The following is a 27,040-nucleotide window of genomic DNA, read 5'->3' as shown; positions in this document are numbered from 1 at the left end:
AAAGTGAAAAGGAAGCAAAGAAATTCCAGAAACAGTTCAATTATGTACCATTAAGTTAAAAAGTTTTTCAAATGGGCAACACATTGGTTATAACTCTGTCACCTCCTTGACAATACCAATAATCGGTAACTTCCTTAATCTCAGACTAATCTGGAAAACATGGGCTGTGATAAATGCAAATATATGGCCTTCTGGGATTTCAAAATTAATGATAACTACCAGAAATACCATCAAAGTTTACAGGTAACCCTCATATCATAGCAACAATTCAAAAAGGTATATTTCTTTAATTATATTATTTTAAAATCTTCTAGATGTCTACTTAAATGTGATCTTTAGCTTTATTTTTCAAAAATAAAAAAAAAAGCAAAAACTGGGGTTACTAGCTAGTTTTCTTGAGTGGGAGACCATAAGATAAAAAGTCTACAGGTGTTTCTAGTGAGTAAAAGGTTCATATTTGATACTATAAAATATGATGGCAATTGCCTTCTGTGAGGTTTCCAAGCACTTTCTAACCTTGGATGTGGACTTCCCTGTCAGCACTGAGTCCATCTCTGGACCATTAACCTGGAGGATCTTAGTGAAGAGGAGTAGAAATAACTTTCTATGCTTTTTTCCATAGTATCTTGACAGCAATTTAAGCAAGACTGGGATGCTAATTTTTTTAGTATCTTCTAAATAACAGGTAAAGTGTAAAAGATTTTTATAATAATGTATAGTGGCCAAAACTGAGAGAGAAAAAAACCCTAAACGGCAGGAGAGAAACTTTCGAGGAACTATACAGGGAATCAAACATATATGAAAATGTATGTTGGGGCCTTTATGACCAAAGTCTCTTGGGAATTAACTGTGACTTCATTTAGACTGGTTTCTAGAGTACACATGCTAAAAAAAAGAATGATTTTCTCTTTGTCTTCTACAACAATCAAGCGGAAGTCTATCCTAATGTACAAAGCCAACAATACAAAAAGAAATTCTAGGAGTGAGCCTTTATGCATACACTAATGTATGCTGACTTTTAAAAATGGCATTTTCAACTATTTTAAACTCTAGTTATGCTGACAGCTAGACTTGATATTTCAATATAAGATTAAGATGCTACTCCTTTGCCACATCAAGCCCTTTTAAAGGTAATTCTTTGCTTTGAAACCTATATTTGAATATTTATTCAAGGAGGCTGGCCAAAAGAAAATACACTTTTATAACAGAAGCTTATTTAAATAGCATCAAAATCCCTCTCAAAGTGTACACCATTACTTGTCCATACCAATGAAAGGCAATAATAAAAGGGGATTGGTCCTCAGAAGGTCACAAATTCCACTCCCTCCTAAGGAGTTAGGGAAAAATTTTCTTGAGTCAGCCAAAGGCCAGAGGGTTGATCAAATAAGCTTGATCTATGGAAAAATGTTCCTCAAAGATCTCCCTAGTCTCTCTGCAAGGAGGACATTCCTGTGATGCTCCCTAGTAAGTGAACATCCAACGTAGTATTAGAAGCCAAGAAATGATTATGAGATGTGACTATGTGAGGGTAATGTCTAGGCTAGGAAATGTCCAGTTAGCCTTTGGGTAGATTGCAGCATTAATCTTTGCAGCTTCCTCCTCCTATCGGTGTGGATTGATTGTGTGTTTGCTGCAGGTCATGCTACTTATTTCTGGGTTCTCATTCTCTGAATGGGCAAAAGAATATTAACCTTTTGTAAGTTTTGTATGTACAATATTGCTTAATTCTCCCTTCCGCATTAAGAAATATTTCATCATCACCATTTTATGGATGAGAAAAACTAAGATCCAAAGGGTTAAGGGATTAAAGTCACAGAGGTGATAAATGGTAGAAATAACTCTCATGTTCCATACTCTCAAGTTAACTCTTTATATGACACCACAGAGATTGCTAACGGGAAAGGGAAAAAACATCAGCAATAAAAAAGGAAAACATATGGAAATATATGAAAAACATTTATATATAATAACATTTTTCCTCAAACAACATGCCAGTACCTGATTTGCGAAGAAAACACAGATTGTAAGGAGACCATGAAATTAAAGATGCTGTTGAATTAATGGTATAAAAGCAATCATTTTTAGATTTTCCTGAAACTTGCTGAAACAAGACAGATGGGACCAAGGAAAAGGAAGCAGAGGCAAGACCCAAAAGTGATCTGGATTGGCCTAAAGCAGCCAATAGAATGACAGGCTGGAAGTAAACACGGGATGACCGGAAAGCTGCCTTCATACAATTGCCTAACAGTCAACCAGAGGATGTGTTGTTGTATTAATGTAATTTATTATTCTTTTGTCTGACAGTGCACAATTTGATTAGGTGCTCCCCAAGCTACCAAAGTTATTTTGTAGCCAACAGGAGATATGCACACCAGTGAAGATTCTACAGGAGTTGTTTACCTGAGACAGCTAGATACAGCTATAATCATCAATCCTGGGGTCACTGTCTGCCAGTCTCACTGTGTGGTTTGTATAAGATGATAAACAGATAATGTTAGTTCTCCAGAACACAATCATTTATATACAAACACCAATGACTTACTGGCACTTTTTCTACTGCCCATAACTCTAAGAATAGTGGTAGTTTTTTTGTTTTGTTCTTTAGTCTTCATTTTTTATCATCAAGTAGAGCTTCTAGGAATAGCCTAGAAAATCTACCCTTGACATAAGAAAACTAGAGGTTTGAAGCGACAGTTTTTAATCTGGAATTATCTCTTTGATGCTTTACCCATAACTATTTTTATATTATCTCCAAAAACAGTAATTTCAGAAGTTGGTAAATATTTCAGTGAAAAATATATTCTCATGTTGAAAACAGATAATCATAAAAACACTGTCTTGAAACGCTTGCCCTTGTCCTAAACTCATATCCAGCATTCTTCTAAGTGGCATAAACATTGATTTAAAATACTGTCCTCTGTTAGACTACGATTTAATTACTTTAAAACGTGCTTCCACTGAATTCAAAGAAGTCTTTGACAATATCTGTCAGGCAGAATTATGTAGTGGATACTATATAGCAGGTGCTCCAAGAGACTGATGAACACTTCAAAAAGAGAGGTGGAAGCCACTGACATTCTAGGGGCATGACCCAAGAGTCCAGTTTCTCTCATTTCCCTTATCAGTGAACATGACCCACCTATTGAAAGTTACCTTCACTACAAACAATGGCTTTCAAGGTTGATCCAGAGACTTCCACATGTCCCAAGATCCCTTTCAGGGGGGTTATATTCAAAACAAAATTATAGGACATCAAAATTATATTCAAAGTAATACAGAAATGCATTTCTCTTTTTCACTCATATTCTCCAAGTGTGCAGGAGTTTTCCAGAGGATGAGTGATGTGTAATGACATCATCATTTTGATAATGAATGGAAAGTGTACTGTATGCACTTTAAAAACTTCTTGGTTTTAATATCTAATGTGGTAAATATTGAGTGGTGCTGGTAAATGTTTAAAAACTGGTTCTCCAGGGGGGAAAAAAAAAATTGTGATTTAAAGCAGTTGCTCATCCCACCGTGTAAACAGTTGATTCCAAGTCAACAATAGGACTTCACTGAACTCAGAGTCGGGAAGAGATGTGCACAATCAGCTCTTGCATGCCAGTACCAGTTGGCTCCAGCAGGCCATTAGAAATGACCCACATAAAAGGTTCTTCATAGCTTTTAAGATTGTCGAAAAATTCTGAGCCCAAAAACTCTGAGAGCCATTTCTCTATGGTAATGTTTTTCAGACCACAGGTCGTGACCAAGAAGTAGCACAATAAAACGGAATTGATCTGAAATGGCATTTTAAAAAAGTGTTTAGAATAAATGACACCAAAGTTATCACAGGTAATAAAAGAACCCTTTTATAAAAGTGTGCCACAATTTAAAATGTATTTCACACTATGCTTTATAGTTAAAGTTTGCAAAACACAGGGGCAGCAAACTGGAAAAGAGTGGACATGTAATTGCTCTGGAACTTGAAAATGAAGACCTGCGGCACAACCACATTTAGCAACTAGTTCCCTGTGCAACATCACAGGATAGAAGAGGGACTATTTCTGATGACATTAAACAGAGCTTCTGAGAAGAGAATATGAGTTACCACCTGCCCCATAAGATGCTGATGCTGACTCATTCCCTCGTGTACTTTCAATACGCAGTCTCCTTCCTGAAAGTGAGATGAGGCCATAGAAACTACAGGTAGTTCCGTTCCTACTCCAAATAAGTCCATACCCAAGCAGACAGAACACTACTCATTTCATATTTATAAACAAGTTAGAAGTGCTATAAGGCATTATCCTTGCACTTATTCAAGAGTAAGACATAAATTTAAGTAAGATACAAATTCAAATCCTATCAGTAAATTGGAGAAAATAAGAATTTATAATATGCACAGAAATGGTTTTGTTGAAGTCTTCTTTCATGGGCAGGTTCTCTACTTCTTATCCAATAGGTACAGACAGATCTTTTCAATGTAATAACACAAGGGGCTAATAAACCTATATATTAGTTTTTTCACAATGAAACAAATTCTCTAATTAGAGACCACAGCTCCAAATTTAAGTTCCTTTAAAATCAGTTTTCAAGACATTTTGATGCAATTTAGCTCTTAACATAGGAGTCACAAAAAAAAACCTGAACAATATTTACATTTTTCCAAAATTTGTAAACTCATTGATACTGATCACATTATAAAATATTATATTTAAGTTTTTCTATTCTTAGTACTTATAATTCTATAAGGAAGTTTATCATGATGCTGGCTCAGTGAAATTCATTTCACTATTTAAGTTATTTACAAAATTAAATACACCTATTAGAAAATCACCCCCAAATCTATTCTATCGGAACACTATAATTATCCCCCCTTGAAACATTTGCATTTTCAACTCAAGTGCCAAAAGGAGGCAGAATATTCTATAATATTGCCTTGATTTTATTATTCAATTAGAAAAAAAATCTTTTAATGTGAAAAGGGGGAATGGGTTGTTCATGTTATCAGTTACCTGGTATTAGCAGCTTTCAGGTCACAGAAATGAGTGAGTAAAGTTTTTACAACATCATTGCAGACAACTTTAACCACATCCACGTGACTCAATCTGTGTCGCAGCTGTCTGGCAATTTCCCAAAAGTCTTCTGAGAGCAGATGGTAAAGCTGCCCCTCATCTCTGCTGAGATTTCCATACCAGGAGAGAATGTAATCTCTGTAACTGTAGTCGAACACTACCAGGAATAAACAAAAGCAGTGAGGAAAACTCAGATAAAAGAAGAAAAAGCAATAAAGCATTTCTACTGCAAATGGGCCACCCACTGTTTAATACTCATTGTTTAAAACTTAAAGAGAAAACAGAAGTCAAGGGAAGACAGACATTTTAAAATGAAAGACTAACTAGTATGTTGGGTATATGGAACGCACGCCCTGGACTTTCTTACAGAATCTAATCTTGAAATATTTGATCTTGGTTCCACTCTACTTAAAATTTATAGAACAAACAATCAAAGAAACAAACAATAAAAGAGCATCTTAACACAGTGACGACACATTTTCCTCCAGCTTTTGGTATTGCTCCAAACTTCTTACTCATTATAGAACCACAATCATGGTCACTCTAATGAGACCTGTGCCTCCACCCCAGGGTGAAAAACACTTCTTACGAATTTACTCCATTCTAAGATGCTCTTCCTCAGCACTGAGGTAGTGGCAGCTCCCATTATCTGCTCTTCCTATATCCTTAGAGTTCTTTTTACCTCTTAGTAGTTAAGTCCATGCTATAAGGTAATGATTCTTTATATTCAGTTTTCCCTGTTAAGTTACTGTCTCCTAATACCTCAAGTAACACAGGATGAATCCTGTATATCAGTGCCAGATATCACATTAGGCTCAGCACATGTGGCCTGTCACCTTCACTGGAAGATATCTAATCTGTTTTCTTAATTCTGAATAAATTCAATGCCTCAAAATTAGATAGCCCTAGCTCTAGACTAGTGTCAACTAATAGAAACATGAGACCCATGTATGTAATTTTAACTTTTCTAGTAACCACATTAAAATAGTTAAAAGGTGGCATTAATTTTAATAACATTCATCTCACACAACATTATTCTAATAGGTAATATTTAAAAATCAGTGTTCAAAAATGAAATATTTTTCATTATTTTTTTCAAGCTAAGCTTTGTAATCTAGTGTATATTTTACATTTTCAGCAATCTCAAATTGGACAGGTCACATTTTGGGTGCTTACCAGTCACACAGAGGCCTAGTGGTTACTATGTTGGACAGTATAACTCTAGCCCAAAAGAGAAAAAAAAAAAGTCAATGTGACCTTTGTAAGAAACTATGTCTTTTGAAGAATAAAATGCAACCAGACTTAAGTTATGACACCTCCAAGTGCCCCAAGGGAGAAACTAACATTTGGTCACACAATCCTATTCCAGGTTCAAGAACCAGGATAAATTTTTAAAAAATGACTTCTTATTTCTCAAATATTTTTTTCATTTTCAAACATGACTTGGTTTAATTTCAGATGTGACTATGCATTATTTCAAATGATGAATTTATCCTCCTGCTTTTCTTTGCTTGTTTGTATACCATTTCATCCCCAGAAATCCTCAGTAACAAAACATAACTTATGAACCAGATTTATTTTACACCTGGCATACAAAGACTAATGTGTAATTCTCAAATAATTTTTGAACCTTGTATTTGATATTCATGTTATTCTTCTTGACCACTATATACCAACTGAGAGACTTAAAAATAATAAATTTAGGTAGGTTTTTGAGGGGGAAAGTGAAAAGGAACGTCATGAGTCATATTTCATAGAAAACTAAAAGGCAAATAGAACCTTGAGCTCAGGATCAGTATTCACCCAATATGACAATTCTACATATCTGCAAATGCCCACAGGTCCAAGGAAACACTATTCTTGTTTTGATATTCTGGAGCAGCTTTTTTTCTTGAAACATTAACCACGAAAGCCCATCCAATGCTTTTCACATTTCCAAATTTCTTTCATTCAGCTTTATGACAATCTACAAAATAGTATCTTAAATCTTGTTGCTCAAAATCATTATAGAGAAAAGAATTTTGTTTACATGCACAGAAAAAGGTTTAAATTTACAGTGATTCCATAGCTTCAGTCATAGTAGGATAATTGTGCCTTCTAGCTGAGAATAAAGACATGCCAGAGACAGAAAAAGAGATCCTGCCTTACTCTTTAACCATTCTTTAAATATTTACAGGAAACTTCCAGTATATAAGGTGGCATCAATATCCACACCATTAACCACTGAATATGAAAAAAGCAAAATAAAAGCAAACCAAAGAAGTCATCTCCTAACACTCTCAGTCCTTTTATGCAGACGTCCAGATATTAATTTAAATAAGTGGCTGTTATGTTCTCTAGATTTTGTAAAAAGTTGTCCGATCTCATTACCAACTGGACTATTCCATAAAGAAGAAAGCAGATACAATTTCTGACCCAAATGTAAGAAATTATGGCAAAAAACAGGAGTGGACCAATCTTACAATTTTATTTATTGGCAGCTAACAAAGACTACAGTTCCTACGCAGTAATTGAGTTCCATCTCTTTAGGAAACTGAGGCTCAAAGAGGTGAAATAACTTGGTGAAGGCAGTGATAGTCAAGTCTCCTGTCAGTTAGTCAAACACCTTTCCACTCAGCACACTGAAGTCCTACACATAAGTAGAACAAAGTCAGTCTCATAAATAAAAGATAAGAAAAATCTGAAGCAGCTTCCTTGTCCAATGAATATCCATCTTTTTCTTATTATTATTTTTAGTTGTAGATGAACACAATACCTTTATTGCATTTATTTATTTTTATGTGGTGCTGAGAATTGAACCCAGAGCCTCACACGTGCTTTACTACTGAGCTACAACTCACCCCATGCTGGTATCTTCTAGAACCAAATGTTCACCCCTGTGCCACAAGGGCAGTCTAGTAAAAAATCACTACATCAAGTTTGCCATATCTAAGACCTGTTTCAAAGAAACTAAAAGTTCTGTTACACGTGGACAATGACCTTCCTATATCTTCTGCTATCACAATCATTTTCAAGTTGGGGCCCTTTGCATAACCTAGATAATTTACTTACAGGCATATTTACCACTGAAATTCAAAAATAAATTAATGGGCCAGGGATTTAGATCGGTGGTACAGAGCTTACCTAGCACATGAAAGGCTATAGGTTTGATGACTAGTACCAAAAATGAACAGCAAAGCATTAAGACTCAATCAAAACTAACAGAAATAGATTCACTCTTGAAATATACATGTAACATTAATTGCAATGTGAAGACAACCACAAAAAATAATAAAGGTGATGGTATGTCTAAGACTTTCAGGCAGAGTCACACAAGACAAAAGTCTAGGTCAGCATCCTCAATGCTTTGCAAAGGATAAAATCTTAGAAATAACTGTACTTCCGATTCAAGAATTTTCAGTTTAGCCTGGTGTGTTGGTGCACACCTATACTTTGAGTGACTTGCGAGGTTAAGGCAGGAGGATCACAAGATCAAGGCCTGTGACAGGTATGTGGTGAGACCCTCAGCAACTAACTGAAATCCTTCTCAAAATTTAAAAATAAAATAAAAAGGGCTTGGGATGTAGCTCAGTGCTAAAACACCCTGGGGCTCAATCCCCAGTATAAAAAAAAATTTTTTTTCAAATTAACGTTCAGAAAACTATACCAAGCAAACAGCAAGTACTTGGTAATTATGGAATTAAATAACCTGGTTTACATTAGTGAGATAATTCAGGGTAACCTAGTGAAAATTAGGCAACAGATCTAATAAGATTTAATAGTAAATCAAAAATATTTTTAGAAGTCCTTCCCCTAACCCCCATCTTCTGTCTGCTTTCCAAGAAATGTAATTTTAAGGAGAAACTTTTAAGGGTATTTGGTATAGAACAGTAACTGTTCTGACTTCTCAAACAGACATGTAGTTAATTTATACTATATCAGAACCTCTAAATATATAGTTTTTAGATTTTAAACTGGAAACAAAGCAGTAATAATGTGCTCTGATCATCTTCCGCCAGTATGCCATTTAACTTCCAGCATTTGTAGCATAATTCTTATTGTTCTACACAAAGCCTAACTATATTATTTACCCTGTATTATTCATGTTGCTTCTTTCTTCTTGTAATTCAATCTGTAGACTTAAGACAAACCCTAACATTTTTTTCTTCAACACTAAAAACATTTGTATTTTCAAGGGATACCATTGATAAAGTAAAATGACAAGTCAGAGTGGGGAAAAGTATTTGTAAATTGTATGTCTAATAAGGGACTTGTATCTAGACTATAAGAACCTCTTAATAAAAAAAGACAAATAGTCCAATTAAAAATGGGCAAAGAATATGAATAGACATTTCTTCAAAGCAGACACATATCGATAGTCAATAAACGCATAAAAATATGTTCCATATCATTAGTCATCAGGGAAATTCAAATTAGAACCAAGATAAGATACTTCTTCACACTCAATAGGATGGCTAAAATCAGAACAATGGGTGTAGGCCAGGATGTGGAGAAAATGGAACCTTTATATTTAATCAAGAATATAAAATGATGCAGCCACTGTCATTTCTTTTTTTCTTTTTTTGCATTACTGGGGATTGAACCCAGGGGTGCTCTACCACTGAGTGCCATCCCCAGCCCTTTTTTTGGTGTGTGATTTTCTTTAAAAACAATGTATTTGTTCTTTTTAGTTATGCATGACGGTAGAGTGTATTTCGACATATCATACATACATAGATAACTTTCCATTCTCGTAGTGGTCCATGATGCAGTTACACTGGTCGTGCATTCAAATATGAACATAGGAAAATTATGTTCGATTCATTCTACTGCCTTTCCCATTCCCATAACTCCTCCCTTCCCAACAAACCCTGACTTACATCGAGCTACAACAGAAATACTTGAATAACAAAAAAATCCATGTACACACGTGTAAAACACGTCGAAGTCAGAGACCCATGCTCATTCGCTTTATATTTTACTCAACTCTTTGAACAAATCTGTTTTTAAATTATATATTCCAAAAGAAATTAAGTAAAAATATAAAGATAAAATGGCATAATATTATCATCTAGTTGAAATTAACTTTAAAAGGAAATTTTTAAATAAATACTTCATGAGCAATTAAAATCAAACTGCATTCAAATAGCCGAAGCCTGAAGTGTACTAAGTTTCAGAAACACAGAGACTCTCAATTTTATCAACACTAAGTCTATTAAACTAGCTAAAAATATCCTGAATTCCAATTAAACATATTGGTATCAGGATTTAGAAATGTAAATTAAAATACTGCAGACATGCAAATTATAATCACTGTGGATTTTCTAAATGCTTATGAAACCGCTTAGCTTTTACAACATATATTTCTAGATTCTAGTTCACCATGAGTTTCACTGGCAAAATTTTTAGACAGTGATTCTAGTTTTGCCTTGTTTTTTGTTGATTAATAACTATTGCCAATTAGATAAAGTTTACTCCAACACTCAACAGCACTCAACTGCTTTCTTTTTGGTACATCATACAATGCTCAACTTCCCTGAAAATTATTTTATTTAAAACAAAGGACAGGAAATCTGAACGTTAAGAAATGTGGTTAAAAAAAAAAAAAAAAAACTTACTAAAATGTAATTAACTAAAGCTCTTACCCAAGGGCTTTGGATAACATTTTCCTTTCAAGAAATCATTGCACAAAAATTAGCTCAAGGACAATGCATTTTTTATTTCTGTCACCTAGGCCACTGCTCTTTTCCTGTCTTTGTTTTTCCCATAAATACTTATAAAACAAACTGGACCATCCAATAGAAAAGGCTATGTACAAGTGCAGAGAAATTTCTGAGACTTAAAAAATTAAAAAGCCAAAAGGTGGAATTGACAATTGTCCATTACTGGAAGAATGGATAAACAAAATGTGGTACACGTACATAACGGAATATTATTCAACCTTAAAAATGAAGGAAACATTAAAATACAATTATACCATTAACTTTTTTTTTTTAAATTAAGGATAGAGTTCCAGTTTCAGAGATGTTGGAAATAGCTTATATCAGACTAACCTTCCTATAGAAAAATACAATTAGAAACTCTGGAAAAAACATCAAAGATTATTTAAAGGCACTAGAGAGGAATCTACCCTTGAAAGAAGGTAATGGTATTGGATAAGATATGTTTCTATACAACTTTCCCCTAAAGGCAACCACAGTTGAAGCACAAGGTAGTTTGAATTCAAAATGATTATATTTTATTATTGTTGCTATAATAATAATTATTATTAAAGATACCAGATTCGGTATTATCATATCATATCTTATCATTTAAGATACAGATAACAGAAAATAGGAGTTCCCAGAAGAAGATGAAAATGGAGGCAGGAAACACAAAAAAGGATGGAGACACAATAACTAGGTACAAATCCTGGAACCCATTGCTAAGACTGAATACATATGTAAGTGTACACATGGCGGTGGAAAGCAACGGGAGGGTTGAATAGCTGAGCAGATAACTTCAACCACTGTCTCCCACTGAGACTGATGACTGACTGCTAGAACTAAAGGACTGACCTTGAACTAAGGACAAAATCTAAACAGACCCAGCCTCCCCAAAATGTATGAAATCAACTATCTTCAAGGTGGGCAGTCAACAAACTGCATATTAAGCCAAAACTAACATTTTTCAAAGGAGAATAAAAGAATCTAGAATGTTTAAAAAGTAGCATTCACGCTGTTCGGCATAGGATTAAAAATAACAACACAAGAAAACCCCAAAAGTGGCACATAGTCAAGAAATAAAGCAATCAGTAGCAATCCCAGGATGGCTCAGATGTTAGAATTAGCATATAAAGACTTCGAAGCAGCTATTATAAACATGTCAAATGAATTAAAGATTAAAATGGTCAAGATAAGTGACAGGAAAACACTAGGAGAGAAGCAAAAACTGAAGGAAAAAAAAAGAAGAAAAAACTAAATAGAAAATCTAGACATGAGAAATCTCATAAAAAATTTAAAAATTCACTAGATGCACTTAACTACAGATTAAAGACAACAGGGAAAAAAGGTCACTGAATGTGAAGAACAATGAATAAAAATTACCCCTAAAGCATAAAGATAAGCCTGGCGTGGTGATACACGCCTGTAATTCCAGTGTCTTGGGAGGCTGAGACAGGAGGATCAAGAGTTCAAAGCCAATCTCAGCAATGGTGAGGCACTAAGCAACTCATTGAGACCCTGTCTCTAAATAAAATACTATAGGGCTGAGGATGTGGCTCAGTATTTGAGTGTCCCTGAGTTCAATCCCTGGTACCGCCCCCTCCACCAAAAAAAAAAAAAAAAAAAAAAAAAAAAACAACCCTCTAAAGCAGAAAGAGAAAAAAATGATTGGTAAATTGGACCTTTGAACTTCCAAAGACACCATTAAGAAAATAAAAGGCAATTCACAAACAAAAAGAATATTTGCTATACCTGTATATACTAAAGCAAAATAATCCAAATTATGTACTGTCAACAACAAATAAATTTTAAGTATCAAAAAGAAAGATTTATAGACATCACAAATTATATAAAAATATAATTATATAAAAATGGTCAATAACATATGAAAAAGTGTTCAATATTATGGTTTACAAGGATACACAATTTAAGAACATAATAAAATACTATTCCATACCCATCAGAATGGGTTAAATAAAAAGAGTGACAATAGCAAATGCTGGTGATAATGTAAAATAATTAGAATTCTCATACATTATTGGTAGGAGTCTAAAAAGATACAATCACATTAGAATACTATTTGGCATTTTCTGATAAAGTTAAACATATGACTACTCCATGACCCAGCAATTCTACTCTTATTTATTCAAGAGAAATGAAAATATATTATCCACAGAAATACTTATTCATGTCAACTTTATTCACTGTTTCCAAAAATTAGGAACAACACAAATGTATAACAGGAAAAAGGCTAAATATATTGAAGTAGGTCATCATCAGCATAATGGTATACAAACCAGCAATAATAAAGAATAAACTGATATACACAATATGGATTTATCTTAAAAATTCTATGCTTAGTGAAAGAAACTGAGCACAAAAAAAATACACATTACATGATTCCATTCCTGTGCCATCTAGGAATAGTTAATTAGTTTTAACTATTAGGATAGATAGAATTCAAACAATGGATGGTAGGTTTTGATTGAAGGAGAGCATGAGGAAATTTTTCTGGAATGGTAGAAATATTCTTTATTTTTATTGGGATTGCGACTATATGGTTACAAATATTTAAGAAAATTATTGAATTGTACATTTAATACTTGTGTGTTTCTCAAAATATGTAAATTTTACTTCAGAAAAACCATTAATACTCTTTAAGCCCATTATTTTGAGGTTATAAACAATAAAAGTCAAATTTTAAATCCAATAAGTTACAGAAAAGTCATTTTTAAAACTACTAATGTAATAGAAATATTTTTAAAGTTTATAGTTTACAAAGTTCTAAAATTCTATGACTCCACACAATTTCAAACTTTATTGTCAAAGTACAAATCTTCAATTTTAGTGTGGTGATTTCTGTGAACTATGAGTAAAACATATGTGCTTGTTTATGTATCACTCAGTTTTCTCCTAAGTTTATACTATCACAAGGCATTCACCTAAAAAAACTCAAATTTTTTCCTGCACAATAACTGAAATTGTCAAAGTTTTTAGAAATTTGATTTTTAAAATCTTTTTAAACCTTAATTTTATCTTCAAAATATACTTACTGCCTTTTAAATTTTTCATATTTACAACTAAACTTCTATTTCCACTTCCACAGAACCATAGTGTACCTTCCACAATCTTCCTTTCAGCCCTCTCAATACCAGCTTCACTTGTATGTTCTCTTCATTCTTCTGTAAGACTGCCTGCCATCACTTAATTTCGTTAATTGTTTTGCCTGTAAGTGAGTCTGGGTCTATTCATCACCAACACACCTTCTGTAGGTTATATCTAGAAGAAAAAAATATTTCCTGATCCCTATTTTAGGAAACAAAGATCTGTGCTTCCTATGGTTAGAAGAAGCCCCATGTGGTTGGCTAACCTCCTATGATTTAGAAATTCCTACTAATAAATGTTTAAATCCCTTCCATTCAACCAGAATATGGACACATTTATTTAGTCATCAAATATAAACTATGAAGAAAAATTCCTAATGCTATAGGAAGGATAGATTAATGTGCTAGATGATTATTTCTTTTTAGAACATAATGAATCGCTTTACATAGTCATTATATACTCTCACTGAATCCTTACCTTCTTTCAGAGCTTTATCCATATTATGAGAAATTACTACCCTTCTAGACTGAACTGTCTCATGTAAGTTTCCACACACAGGACTCTGAAATATGAGGGGGAAAAAAGATAAAGATTACTGAATGAGTAAATTACATATAAAAATAAAATCAAAGGTGTGAAATATCATATAACAACCATTAAGATAAGTTTTATCAGATTATAATGTTCTTCTGTAAAAGTAAATGCTGTAGTTAGTTAAAATTTTTTTTGGGAAAAAAAAAAAAGATTAAGGAAGGATTTTCCCTACCACATACCATAACAGTATGGAGATAGTGTAGAAATAAACAAATCAACAGAATGATAAGAAAGCACAAAAAATAAAAGCATCTATATGTGGAATTAAACACATAAGAAAAATTTGAAATTAATACAGAAAGGGATAAACACTATTTAATTAACAGTGTTGGGAATCATTTTATATTCATGTGGGGAAAAGGTTACAGTTTTACCATTTATATACAAATAACTCAAAATTGAATGAAGAGCTAAATATTTCCTTAAACTAAAAAATAATTAAAATATGGCAAAAGCTGTTTATAATCATGTGATTAAAAAAGGCTTTTTTAAAATACAGCCCCAAATGTAAAAGTTATAAAGGAAGATAAAGACAAATATGACCATTTAAAACAGAAAACTCCTATTTCACCAAAGATGCTAAAAACAATATATAAATGATAGACTAGGAGACAATATCTACAACATATTGAACAAAGGACTATTTTATACATATATCTTGAAGGAAGAAAAAATGAAAACCAAGCAAAAAAACTGAAAGGGTAACCATAAAAGAAACTAATTGCTCATACACATATGAAAAACTACCCCATCTTTTTATTAAAGAAATGTAAACTGGAGCAATGACATACCATCAGATTGCCAAAATGGGAAAGACATGTTGACAAGGGTTTGGGTAAATGGTTGCTTTCATATAATTAGGAGGATGAACATTTCTGAAAGTTTTTAAGAAGACAGATGAATCACAAATACTAGAATTTTAAATGAACTATCTTTTGATTCAGCAATTCTACTCTTCCAAATCTATCAAAAAAAAAAATACTTCCATGCATGCAAAAAAGTATACGTACAAAACATTCCACTGCTATTGATTGGAAATAAACCAGGTATAAATCAACAAAGAGTGTAGTGCTGGAAATATAGTTCAGCGGGAGAGCACTTGCCTAGCACGTATAGGCCCTGGGTTTGATCTCTAACAGAGCTGGAAAAAAATAAAAAGTCTAAATTATAGTACATGATTAAAAACATGCTTTAGGGATATATATATATATATATTCCTTCATGGAACGTTTTCCATCTTGAGAAAATATTAATAATTAATAAACTATTAAAAATGGTTTCTTGCTGGGCATGATGTCACACTCCTGTAATTCCAGCTACCCAGGAGGCTGAGTAGAAGGATCACAAGTATAAGGTCAGCCTGAGCAACTTAGTAAGACCCTATAACCAAAATAAAATAGGGTTGGGATATAATTCAATTGTGGGGTGTCCAGGGTTCAATCATGGCAAAAAAAAAAAAAGATGTTTTTCTCTCAGTGAGGCATAGAATTTAACTTCTCACTCTCTCTATGTCAGTAATGTTTAAAAAGGGTAAACTATATAACAGCTTAATGTTTAAAATTACTTTTTTTCAAAACAGGTAAACTGTACAATATTAAAATGCCACTATCCTGCCAATATCATTAAAGAAAAAGTTCTTTTTAAAAAATATTTTTAGTTGTGGTCGACACAATGCCCTCATTTTATTCACTTATTCTTATGCGGTGCTGAGGATGGAACCCAGTGCCTCACACATGCCAGGCAAATGCTCTCCCACTGAGCTACAACCCCAGTCCCAAAAGAAAAACTTCTTAACTGATCATATTCAAAGTGATTGAAATGTGTAATATAACTGGGTGTGGGAGGAAAATAATGAAACTAAAAAATTATAGAGCACTTTTGTACGTGAAAAGTACAAGTGCTTGTTCAGCATTATATCACTTAGGAGATCTAAATAGCTAATATTATTATCACTTTCATCCAAAAACAAGCATGAGGAAATCACTTTGTTCTCAAGTATGCCACACCAGCACAGCTGCAATCAATTTCATGGCCATAGGTCACCCAATAGGGAGTGGATAATTTCTAGTTCTTGGCTTAGTTTCATGCTGTCCATGGGTCAAGTGCCAAGTGTCATCTCTATCCATGCATGTTATTATTAAAAACAACTAAAAAGTTGCAGTTTTAATATTTTATTATTTATTTTATTTTAATATTTCTAAGTAGAATTTTTTTCACAAAGCCTTAAGATATGAAAGAACAGATATTCCTTTATGCTACAAATTAACATATAGCATTCAACACTTTCCCAAAGAATTATCCAAAACTTCATAATCATATATAGACAAAGTCACTCAATGCATTAAAAAAACATATTCTCAACCATTTAAAACTATTTTTTAGTCTCTTGGTAGCTTGCTAACAAATCATATGATCCATAGATTTTATTCTAACTTAACTTTTTATGGATTCATGGAAGGAACAAAAACTAAAGAAACGAGAGGAACTTTAAATTTTTAGTGCTTTTAAAACATGAGGCAGGTGTTTAAGAAACTTACTTATTTTTTGGTTAAACTTTGAGTTAATCATAATTCTCAAGGTTTTCGTGAGTAGTCTGGTTAGTTTCCCAAATATAGTTACAGTAGTTTTAGTGACCTATAGTGATCACATGGTAAAACTGAAGTCAAACACTTATTGGAGAAGTACCTGAATTTGGATTCTTAAACTGGAAACTCTTTTTTAAGACTGGAAGAGAAACAGATATGAATGTAAATGACAGGCAGCAAACGTGCTTTAGTCTGGATCTTGAACATTCTCCAAGGGCCATGTGTTGAGGGGTTGATCCCCAGCATGTGTGCTATTCGGAGGGATGGAACCTTTAGGAGTTAGGACCTAGTTGAAGGAAGCAAGGTCAGTGGAGGCATGCCCTTGATAGGAAAATTGGAACTCCAGCCCCTTCCTATCTCTCTCTGCTTCTCAGTCACCATGAAGTGAGCAGTTTCCTCTGTCATATACTTCCCACCATGATGTATAAGCTTGTTGCAGACCCAAGGCAACAGGGACAAGTGACCATGGACTGAAACCTCTGAAACTGTGAGCCAAATAAACCCTTCCTCTGTATAAGTTGATTTATCTCAATATTTGTTACAGCAACAGAAAGCTGACTAACATATATATCTGAAGCACATTCTGTGCACCTCTCTCTTTTACAACTTCCTTCAAAACTTTTAATTTGTAAATTCTTTTTCCTTTTTGTGTGTGTCCTTAGTTATGGAGCTATCATTTCTTGCCATGTGTCTGCATATTTCTTTTAGTTCTCCACTTGATACCCATGTGTAATATATAAAAAATACTGACTGTATCTGAACAGGGTGCCTGCAACTTCAGAAGCTTAGAAAGGAAAGTAGAATGGTGGCTACCAGAGGTTGGTGTTTAATGGGCACAGTTCCAATTTTACAAAGTAGAGTTATGGAGATATATGGTAGTGACGGTTACACAACATTATGAATGTTATTTAATACCACTGAACTGTATGCTTAAAAAAAGATGGTAAATTATGAGTATTTTACCACACTAAATAAATTGGGAGCAGTGGCTTATGAGAGTAACATTTTCTGTTTTCATTCTTTAAGCAAAAGCTCTATTGTTTTTCAAACAGGTTCTGGATTTCCCTTACCCTCCCCCCCAAATGTCGCTGACCCTTATTATAAAGGAAAAAAGTTCTTATCCTTTTCCACCCCCACAGCCTAATAGAAAATCTAAAATTAAGGAGAAAAGGAAGATGAAAGAATAAAACATCATGGGCCAGTCAATTGTGGTGGCACGCACCTATAGTCCCAGCTACTTGGGAGGCTGAGGCAGGAGGATCACTTGAGTCCGTGATTTGGAGACCAGCCTGGGCAACATACAGAGAACCTCCTCCCTAACTCAAACAAAATAAAACACAAAACAAAAATCAAAACTCATGGGCCAAAACTAAGTTGGCAACTTACTATGTACATAAATTCCTTTTTTAAGGATATAATATTTATGGAGCCAGAATCTCATGTTGAAATGAATCTAATTTAGCCACTCCATACTCTCTTTCAGGTCACAGGATAATTTTACTAAATCATTGTCCCAAAGCAGAATTTTTCCAAAGGAAGGAAGGAAAGAAGGAAGAAAGGCAGGCAGGAAGGAAACTAAAATGCTACAAACATTTATAGGTTTGAAAAAAGATATTCCACAGACCAACTTCTCCAAAGACTTGTTCTTAAAGACAAATGTTAATTTCTCCTATCTGCATTGGCACAGGCCTCATTACTGAGATAAAGCCTACCTCCTTCTGACAATCAGTTTCCTAAAATGCTGGTTTAAAAAAGATGAAAGAAAAACGTGTATTTCTTTGTCATGAAGAATAAGTACTAGAAACCTTTAATGACCTAGTCCAGAAATTACATCTTCATATGTAGTCTGACCACTTTGTTCTTGCCTTAAGATTTTAGTATCCATATCACAAAATTAACTCATAAAAGCTTTTGGTGAACCAAATTGCTATTATATAAACAAACAACAAACCATCTTTTTATTTAATTAAAATAAACAAGGCTGTCTTCATTTTAAGATTTAAATCTAACTTAAACAACTTACCAAGATCATCTTTAATCATTTAGTGAGTTCTCAGAAGGGAGAAAATTAGACTCTCAACATATAATTGCTAATTATAAAAACATTTTCTAAAGACAGGGCAAAACCTAAAAGCTTTTCTCTAATACACATTACTAATCTTTTGCATCAAGAACAGACATCATACTAATAAACCCTCTCCTGAATATTTATTACTTTTCAGTCAGTACACTCACATTCTCCTTGTGTCAAGGTTAAAAGACACCCTCTCCTGAGGAAACAACACCCAGAGAAAGCTGGGTACTCTGACACTATTAACAATTAAACAACCAGGATCTATCTGAAATCCAACCAATACATAAGCCACACTGTCCTCTGTTTTTAAATGGCACTCTTTTCTGGGTTGCTTCCAAGCCAATCTGTGATTTTAATTCCTTTCATGCCTTACCTGCACTACTCAAATAAACAAGTGCCTCTCTCCTTCATTATGTATGTTTAACATTTTTCCAATGCACATTTTTTTTAAAAATTCATTTTTAAAAGATTAACAGTTGCACAGAGTTCAATAATTCTACACTAATTCTAGTGGATGAGGGGTATAATTTCCTGTAAAGTAATAAAACAGTTGTTTAGCTTACAAAAACACAAACCCCCAAAATCATCATTAACCACGTGGAGCTGTCCACATGGCTGAGTCTTTCCAAGTACTCTCAGCATGTGACAATCTACTGAGATCCCATGACTAGCATTTTCACTTCTGAACTGCTATTCTCAGAACCAAAGTCCTTTCAAAACAATCATATCCTGCCTTGGCCTCAAAACACAATTTATTCAAAACCAAAGAAATGAAGAAAGAGGCATATCTTTCCTCAGAAGGATAAGAAGAGACTAAAAAACTTGAAAGGCTATCCAAGTAGACTAAGACTCTGACAAAAGATGGGGACATGGGCAAGGGAAATCATCCCAACATGAGCCATGTTCAACCCATGGGCATCTAGTCTATAACTGTTTCCTCACATAAAGCACTTGGCAGAATGCCTGGCATACAGTGGCAAAGTACAGCTATTATCACTAATGAAACTCACAATGTTACCAAATTTCAACAAGTTGAAAGTTGAATTGGCTGCATGACCAACTGATCAACTCTAAGTGGACAGGAAATGTGGAAATGAAAGCAACAAAGGGCTGAGAAGTTAAGCACCCAGAGTAAGACAATAGAACACACCATTCCTGGAATATTTTGGTCTTGGAGGATATGCTTTACAAAGAGGAAAGTACACATTTCCTGGAGACATCCTACTGTGTATGCGCCTTTACATTTTCTATTACTGGTCAAGTACTTAAGTATCAAAACAAAACCTCATTTGAGAAAAAGTCACTTTCCTGGAAGGTGTTTTATTATGTGTAGTCACGAACTAAAAAATAACTTGTTTTCCTTGTCAATAAAAGAAAATTGTCAAGCACATATACTGAGAGGTTATCATTTAGGTAATTTTATGTTGATAAAAAGTGGTGTATTTATGTATTTTTCTTTCCCCACCCTCCTTTTATTTGTTTGAAAATGTTATCTTTTTATTTTCATTATTTGTACTCAGATTAATTTTTAACTGATGTATAAAAATACAAAACATAAAAACTATACATATCATTGTACCATGTTTAACCTGATTTAAACATTGCACAGTGTACCATACATTTAGCCTGATTTAAACATTGCACAATGATTAAACATAGCTATCTCCTCAAGCATTTATCATTTCTTTAAGGTAAAAACTTTAAAAACCCCTTCTTCAAGTCAGGCACAGAGGCACATGCCTGTAGTCCCACATACTCAGGAGAATGAAGTAAGTGGATTGCTTGAGTCCAGGAATTCTAGACCAACCTGGGCAACACAGTGAGACCCTGTTTCAAAAGAAAAAAAATTTATTTTTTCTAGCTTTTTGAAATGTACAGTACATAATTGTTATCTGTAGTCATCCCACTGTGTGATCAATAGCACACCAGACTCCCCCTTCTCAACCAACCCTAATTTCTATTTTAAATATGAGAAGTTATATTTTTAATCCAAATCTACAAATTTTCTCATATTGCCCTTTTTCAACATTTCAAACATGCTACAATTTCTCTTTAGAATGTTATTTCCAGGGTTGGGGCTGTGGCTCAGTGGTAGAGCGCTCACCTAGCATGTGTGGGGCCCTGGGTTCTATCCTCAGCACCACATAAAAATAAAATAAAGGTATTGTGTCTACCCACAATGAAAACAAAATATTATTTAAAAAAGAATGTTATTTCCAACCATATAAACAGCAGAGATACACTATAATATATTATAGATGTAAAGAATTAAATTGACCCATCATCATCTGGAGAATATAACTACTGACATTTTGGTGTATTTCCTTCTAGTTAATGTGTCTTGACACTTACTAAGTAACCTTCAGTAAGTTACTCTTCAGTCCCTCAATTTCCTCATCTGTAACAGAGATAACAATAGTACCTACCTTTTAGGGTTAATGTGAGATTGAATGAATACACATGAAGTATATAATCATCATCTGATGACACATTAATAATTATAAATTATTATTGGTTCTTTTCCCATTTGTATACTTTTTTAAAGAAACTGGGATCATAGTATACCCACAATTCTTTATATAGCTTTTTACACTCAATATTATATAATAAGCATCTTTTCTTTAATAAAACAGTATATGGGACACATATACTGTTGGTGGAAATATAAATTAGTACAGCCACTGTAGAATATAAAGGTTCTTCCACAGACTAAAATTGGAATTACCATATGATCCAGCTATACCATTCCTTGGTATCTACCCACAAGAACTAAAAAACAAAATACCTTAGAGACACATGCATTCCAGTGTATACAGCAGCATAAGTAACAATAGCCTATTTATGGAACTAGTCTAGGAGTCCATCAACAGGTAAACAGATAAAGTAATGTGGAATATATACACAACAGAGTTTTATTCAGCCATGAAAAAGAATGAAATTATGTCATTTGCAGGAAAATGGATGGAACTGGAGGAGAGCATCATGTTAAGCAAAATAAACCAGACTCAGAAAGACAGGTGTCATATGTTTTCTCTCATATATAGAAGCTAGGGGAAAAGGAAAGGTTCTCATGAAAACAGAAAGGAAACCATTAGGGTAGAAGAAGCAGATCCAGGGAAGGAGGAGAGGAGGAAGTAAACGTGCTAAGGAGTGAAAATGATCAAATTAAGCTATGTGCATGTCACAATGAAACTATATACTTAATATGCACCAATTAAAACAAGTATAAATAGATGTAGTTCATGAAGAGTAACAACAAAAAAAGAGAAAAAGACCTGATATATAACAGAATGGAATGCTTTCAATGGCTTATGCCATAATTTAACTATTCTCTTATTTTCATTTACTTTGTCTCCATCTTTTTTTCTATTTTAAATGAAAAGTATTTTCATTTCTATGCTGTTTGTCTAAGTATAGCCAAAACTGTTCTAAAAGATACTAAAAATGTCTACGAAATCTATTGTTGGATTCTAAGTTCATTCAAAGGATTTAATGTATTAAGAATTTTCTTGTGCTTCAAAAAGAGTCTTTACCACCTGAGAAGAAACTGAAGGAAAAAACAGGAAGGGGGGCCAAGGAGGAGAACTAAGCTTTTCTAGCTGTGAAGTACAATTATGTTTGGTGGGTTTGTTTTTTTTCCCCTGGTACTGGGGATTGAACTCAGGGGCACTTGACCACTGAGCCACATCCCAGCCTTTGTATTTTATTTAGAGACAGGGTCTCACTGAGTTGCTTAGTGCCTTGCTGTTAATGAGGTTGGCTTTAAACTTGGGATCCTCCTGCCTCAGCCTCCCAAGCCTCTGGGATTACAGGTATGTGCCACCACACCTGGCTGAAGTATAAATTATATATAAGTAAAATGGAAAAAATCCCTTTTCATCCTCTTCAACCAACCCTAAATCATGTGTTTTAAAATTCAGGTACTCTGTGCAGCATACCTCCAGACAGGAAAATTTCACTACTATATAAAGCCCACTTGGCCTCCTGAAGTATAAATCGCTACCATGATATTACCTAATATGGACTTGGCAAGAAATGAATGGTGAATGAGATCATCAGTAGCTTCAGTAGCTTATTATACCATTTATTGAAGTGTATGTTGTGTTCAAGCTAAAGATCAACCCTACCTGCATGTATCAAATGTAACATTCAAGGTTATATTTATATTTCCATAAAGATAACATCTGTTAAGATAAACCCTGAGAATAGATCCTATGAAGGGATATGAAATCACATCTTTTCTTTGAACAAATATGAAATTCAAATGTGCTTCATGCTGTGATATAGTCCCTTTATTATTACTATGACAAAAGCATATGAGATCACATTATTGTGGCAGGGGTACTCAATTAAAACCAAGAAAGATGTATTCAGTAGTTGATTCTGTGCCATTAACTTGCTAATTATAATGAACAGATCTACTTCTCCAAGATTCACTGCAATTGGAAATAATATTGCACTATTTAAAGATTTGTTATGCATTCAAGAAAGATATGCATGTAAAAATACTTTAAAAATTATAAAGCAGTATGCAGATATAGGTTGCTATTATAATTCCAAATCATAGTCTAAATTTTGTACAATGCTAGTTTCCTTTCCAAAGAATGATTATAGTTTATTATGTGGGAATAATGACCTGTCATGCATTCAGATTTTATCATCATAAGCAGATCCCTTTAGTAATATTTCTTGGTAATTAATCTGCTTTCTAAGAGAGAAACGATATTAACACAAAGGCAAAATTTCTATTAACTGATCAACAGAGATAATAATACTTAAGAATGTAGTTTCAGTTAGTTGGAAGAGTTCTATTTATGGGGGAAAAATGTGTTTTATTTCTAAGATCCAAATCTGAAGATCCTTAAAAAACACTCCACTTGATTAAGAAAAAATTAAGCATATTTTAAATCAGACATAGATTTGGAAGTTGATATCCTAACATGCCCTTGAAAATATACAGTACCATAAAATTGATATAAATTGTCAAGTATAGAATAGATATTAGGGCTGAAGAAAAAGAATGAAAAACGGAAACTGGCTTAGGAAAAGGTAATTGAAAATAATGACATTAGTTTTCTGCATTCCTGAAAAGGTTGGTGTGATAAAATGTCTGTGATCATTTTATTATTGGCTTCTATTGTAATTTTGAGTTCATAGGGGAAATCATAGGTTTCCATGATATTAATCACATTTCCATTAATTCATTCAGTAATCTAATATTTACTGAGGACTCACTCTGTGTGCCTGGCATTTAGTTGGGTACTGGTGAGACAATAATATAGAAATTACATTCTCTGTACTCTAGGGGTTTAATCTATTGTTGATGGAAGCTCATAATAGAGTAAGGAGCCACACTACTATGATAGGTTAAGCTTAGGAATTCTAATATTCTTTCTATCCTGGAATCCTCTCTACATTTCACTTTCCTGTCCAGGTCAGAGAAGAAAGTCACTCACTCAATCACTGAATCCATGAGATCATTTCATAAGAATTTTGAGATTGATACATATTTAAATATATTACAAAAACAATTCCCATTTCATAAGCATTCTCGCTGATACCACTGAACATAAGTTATGAAGAAACCAGAGTAGTTATCCCTACTTCAAGGCTTTTATGTAATTCAACAACTATATGAGTCACACAGAAGTGCTTTTTTCACTTTTTTCATACTCCATTATTGCCCTGGAATATAATATCATTTTCTTATTAATTTGTTGGCTGGCTTTTAAATAAAAACTGGTAATAAAATATTTAGTACCTAGTTAGTAAAATATTACATTGGTAAATTGATTCAATGAGATCTCTATTTCATAGCTCCATTGAAGGAACAAACTGTGTTCCAGGCAGAGTGACCAGATAACATACAAGTTTAAGATATTGAGATGTGAGCTGAATTACTGACATAAAATTAAGGTTGCATAAAACTAAAGATATAATTCAATTGAATCAACTCAAAGAGGCTGATTTTATATCATTTCTTTTTTTATTTTTTTTAGTTGTAGGTGGACATAATGCTTTTATTTTATTTATTTATTTTTATGTGGTGCTGAGGATCAAACCCAGTGCCTTACATGTGCTAGGCAAACACTCTAACACTGAGCCATGACCCTAGCCCTTTATATCACTCCTAACTGGTGAATAAGGTATCTTCACCCTGGATCTAGATCCTAAAAATTATTTCATCCATTCCTATCTAAATTAAATGTGTTGTATTAAACTAAAACTTCCTCTTCAAAGAAACACGGTATTAAGACTTGTCTTTGTGCAGAAGTCATTCTACCTCTGAGCAGAGATGACTGAGAAATGCATACTTACAGATGTGAATATATAAACATGTGAATATTAAACGTGACTCAGTTTCCTTGGTCCTTATTGACATCAGAAGACCCTATCCGTAGTTTGAAAACACTCTCAATCAATTTTCAAGAATCTCTTAGGGAAGTTGTGCAAATGTATATTTCTAGACCTTTCTAAGATTCTTACTTTGGAAAGTTTAGGATATGTCTTTGGAATATACAAGTATTTTTTAACAAGAATTCCTAATCATTTCTGCAATCCTTGGACCACACTTTGAGATACACTGCTAAGTGGTATTGATGACAAAAATTATGATCTCTAAATAAAAACAGAAAAAGTATTTTATTAATAAGAAAATCAGAGCGATTCATTTTCATATAAGAATATAACAATCATTCTATATGACTTGGGATCAGAGTCACAAAAGATGCATTCATAACTTAAAACTTTGCTTAGTTAATTGAAATGGTAATTATAAATACTTTATTTGTATCCTCATAAAGAAAGGAGGTACTATGAACTCTTTCTCTACAAATTTCTATTCCACAATGATATAAACAAATCATAAAGGAAAATCAGTTAAAGATAAGCAGTTTTAAATACAGTGGTTTGAATAAAAAATTATTCATATTCCTATAATTGTCTATACTGTGTTCAAGCAGCAAATAAACCATTCTTGGAAATTCGATGTAGTTAAAATATACTTCTCTAAAGCAGAAAAATATTAACTCTTTTCCCCCAAGACCTGGCTTCTGTTACATTTAATCAGAGAAACTGTTCCTACACACAGGTACAAGTAAATGCTCTGAACAACCGTGGTAGTCAGAGGCGGCCTTGGGCCAAATAGTCAAGAGATAGCAACCTCCTCTCTACCCATCCCTGGCTTCTCTCATTCCCTCTGATTCACAATGTACAATGCAATCTTCCATGCCTGCCAGTGTTTTACCAGCAACTTCTGGATTACAATTCCTCAAGTCAAAAGAGAAAATAAGCAATATAGAACAGTGGAGCAGATCACAGCCACACAGTGCCCTGACCCCCTCTACTCCAGCAACCCTTAGCTCCTCTCCACTTCATTTCAGGAACCCATCCGCAGAGATACACAGAAGGCTTTGGCGTGGCAGGCACTTTCGATCCCTCTGGCCCTTTTTCTCCAGGTTCTCAGTACCCTCCTGGCCTGAGTTTCTCCCTTGGCTTGGATGATACATGAGCAACTCTCATCAAATATTCTTGGGCTCTCACCTGTCATACCATGAAAAGTCTAGAACCATCCACCATTTACTAGCTTTGTCACCTTTGGCAAGTCACTTAACCTCTTTAAACCTGTTTCCTAATCCATAGAATGGGAATAACAGTATCTCATGAGATATCTATGAGAATTAAATGAGAGTATATTTTATAATATAATACCTGGCATATAGTAAGTAAAATAATATGTATGATGTTATCCTATCCAATGATTATCTTTGCCAAACTTTTATCACTTTTCTTAAAAACACCCTCTATAGAATGCCCTCCTCATACATCAATTATTAATTTTTCCTCCCACTTACTCAGATACTTAAGGCTACCTAGCTTGGAATATCTTAATTCCCTGCCAACCTCCCACAAAGTTCTATGGCCTCCCATTTACCTCTTTCTCACTAG

At 33.8% G+C, this 27,040-nt stretch overlaps 1 protein-coding gene across 5 annotated transcripts in view; it reads right to left on the bottom strand.

Annotated features, from left to right (window-relative positions):
• The window catches only part of SNX25 (sorting nexin 25), a 109,118-nt gene that overhangs the window by 67,412 nt on the left and 14,666 nt on the right, over nt 1-27,040 (bottom strand). For all 5 annotated transcript variants that reach the window (XM_079141915.1, XM_079141914.1, XM_079141916.1 and 2 more), the window contains exons 2-3: nt 14,318-14,402; nt 4,995-5,211 (exon numbers count right to left, since the gene is read on the bottom strand). In XM_079141915.1, coding sequence (XP_078998041.1) covers nt 4,995-5,211; nt 14,318-14,402 — 302 coding nt within the window. The remainder of the gene's footprint in view (nt 1-4,994; nt 5,212-14,317; nt 14,403-27,040) is intronic.

The sequence above is a fragment of the Sciurus vulgaris genome (assembly GCF_902686455.1).
Source record: "Sciurus vulgaris genome assembly, chromosome: 5".
In the NCBI taxonomy this organism is placed as follows: Eukaryota; Metazoa; Chordata; class Mammalia; order Rodentia; family Sciuridae; genus Sciurus; species Sciurus vulgaris.
The sequence above is the reverse complement of the archived record's forward strand: the minus strand, read 5'-3'. Positions and strand labels throughout refer to the sequence as shown.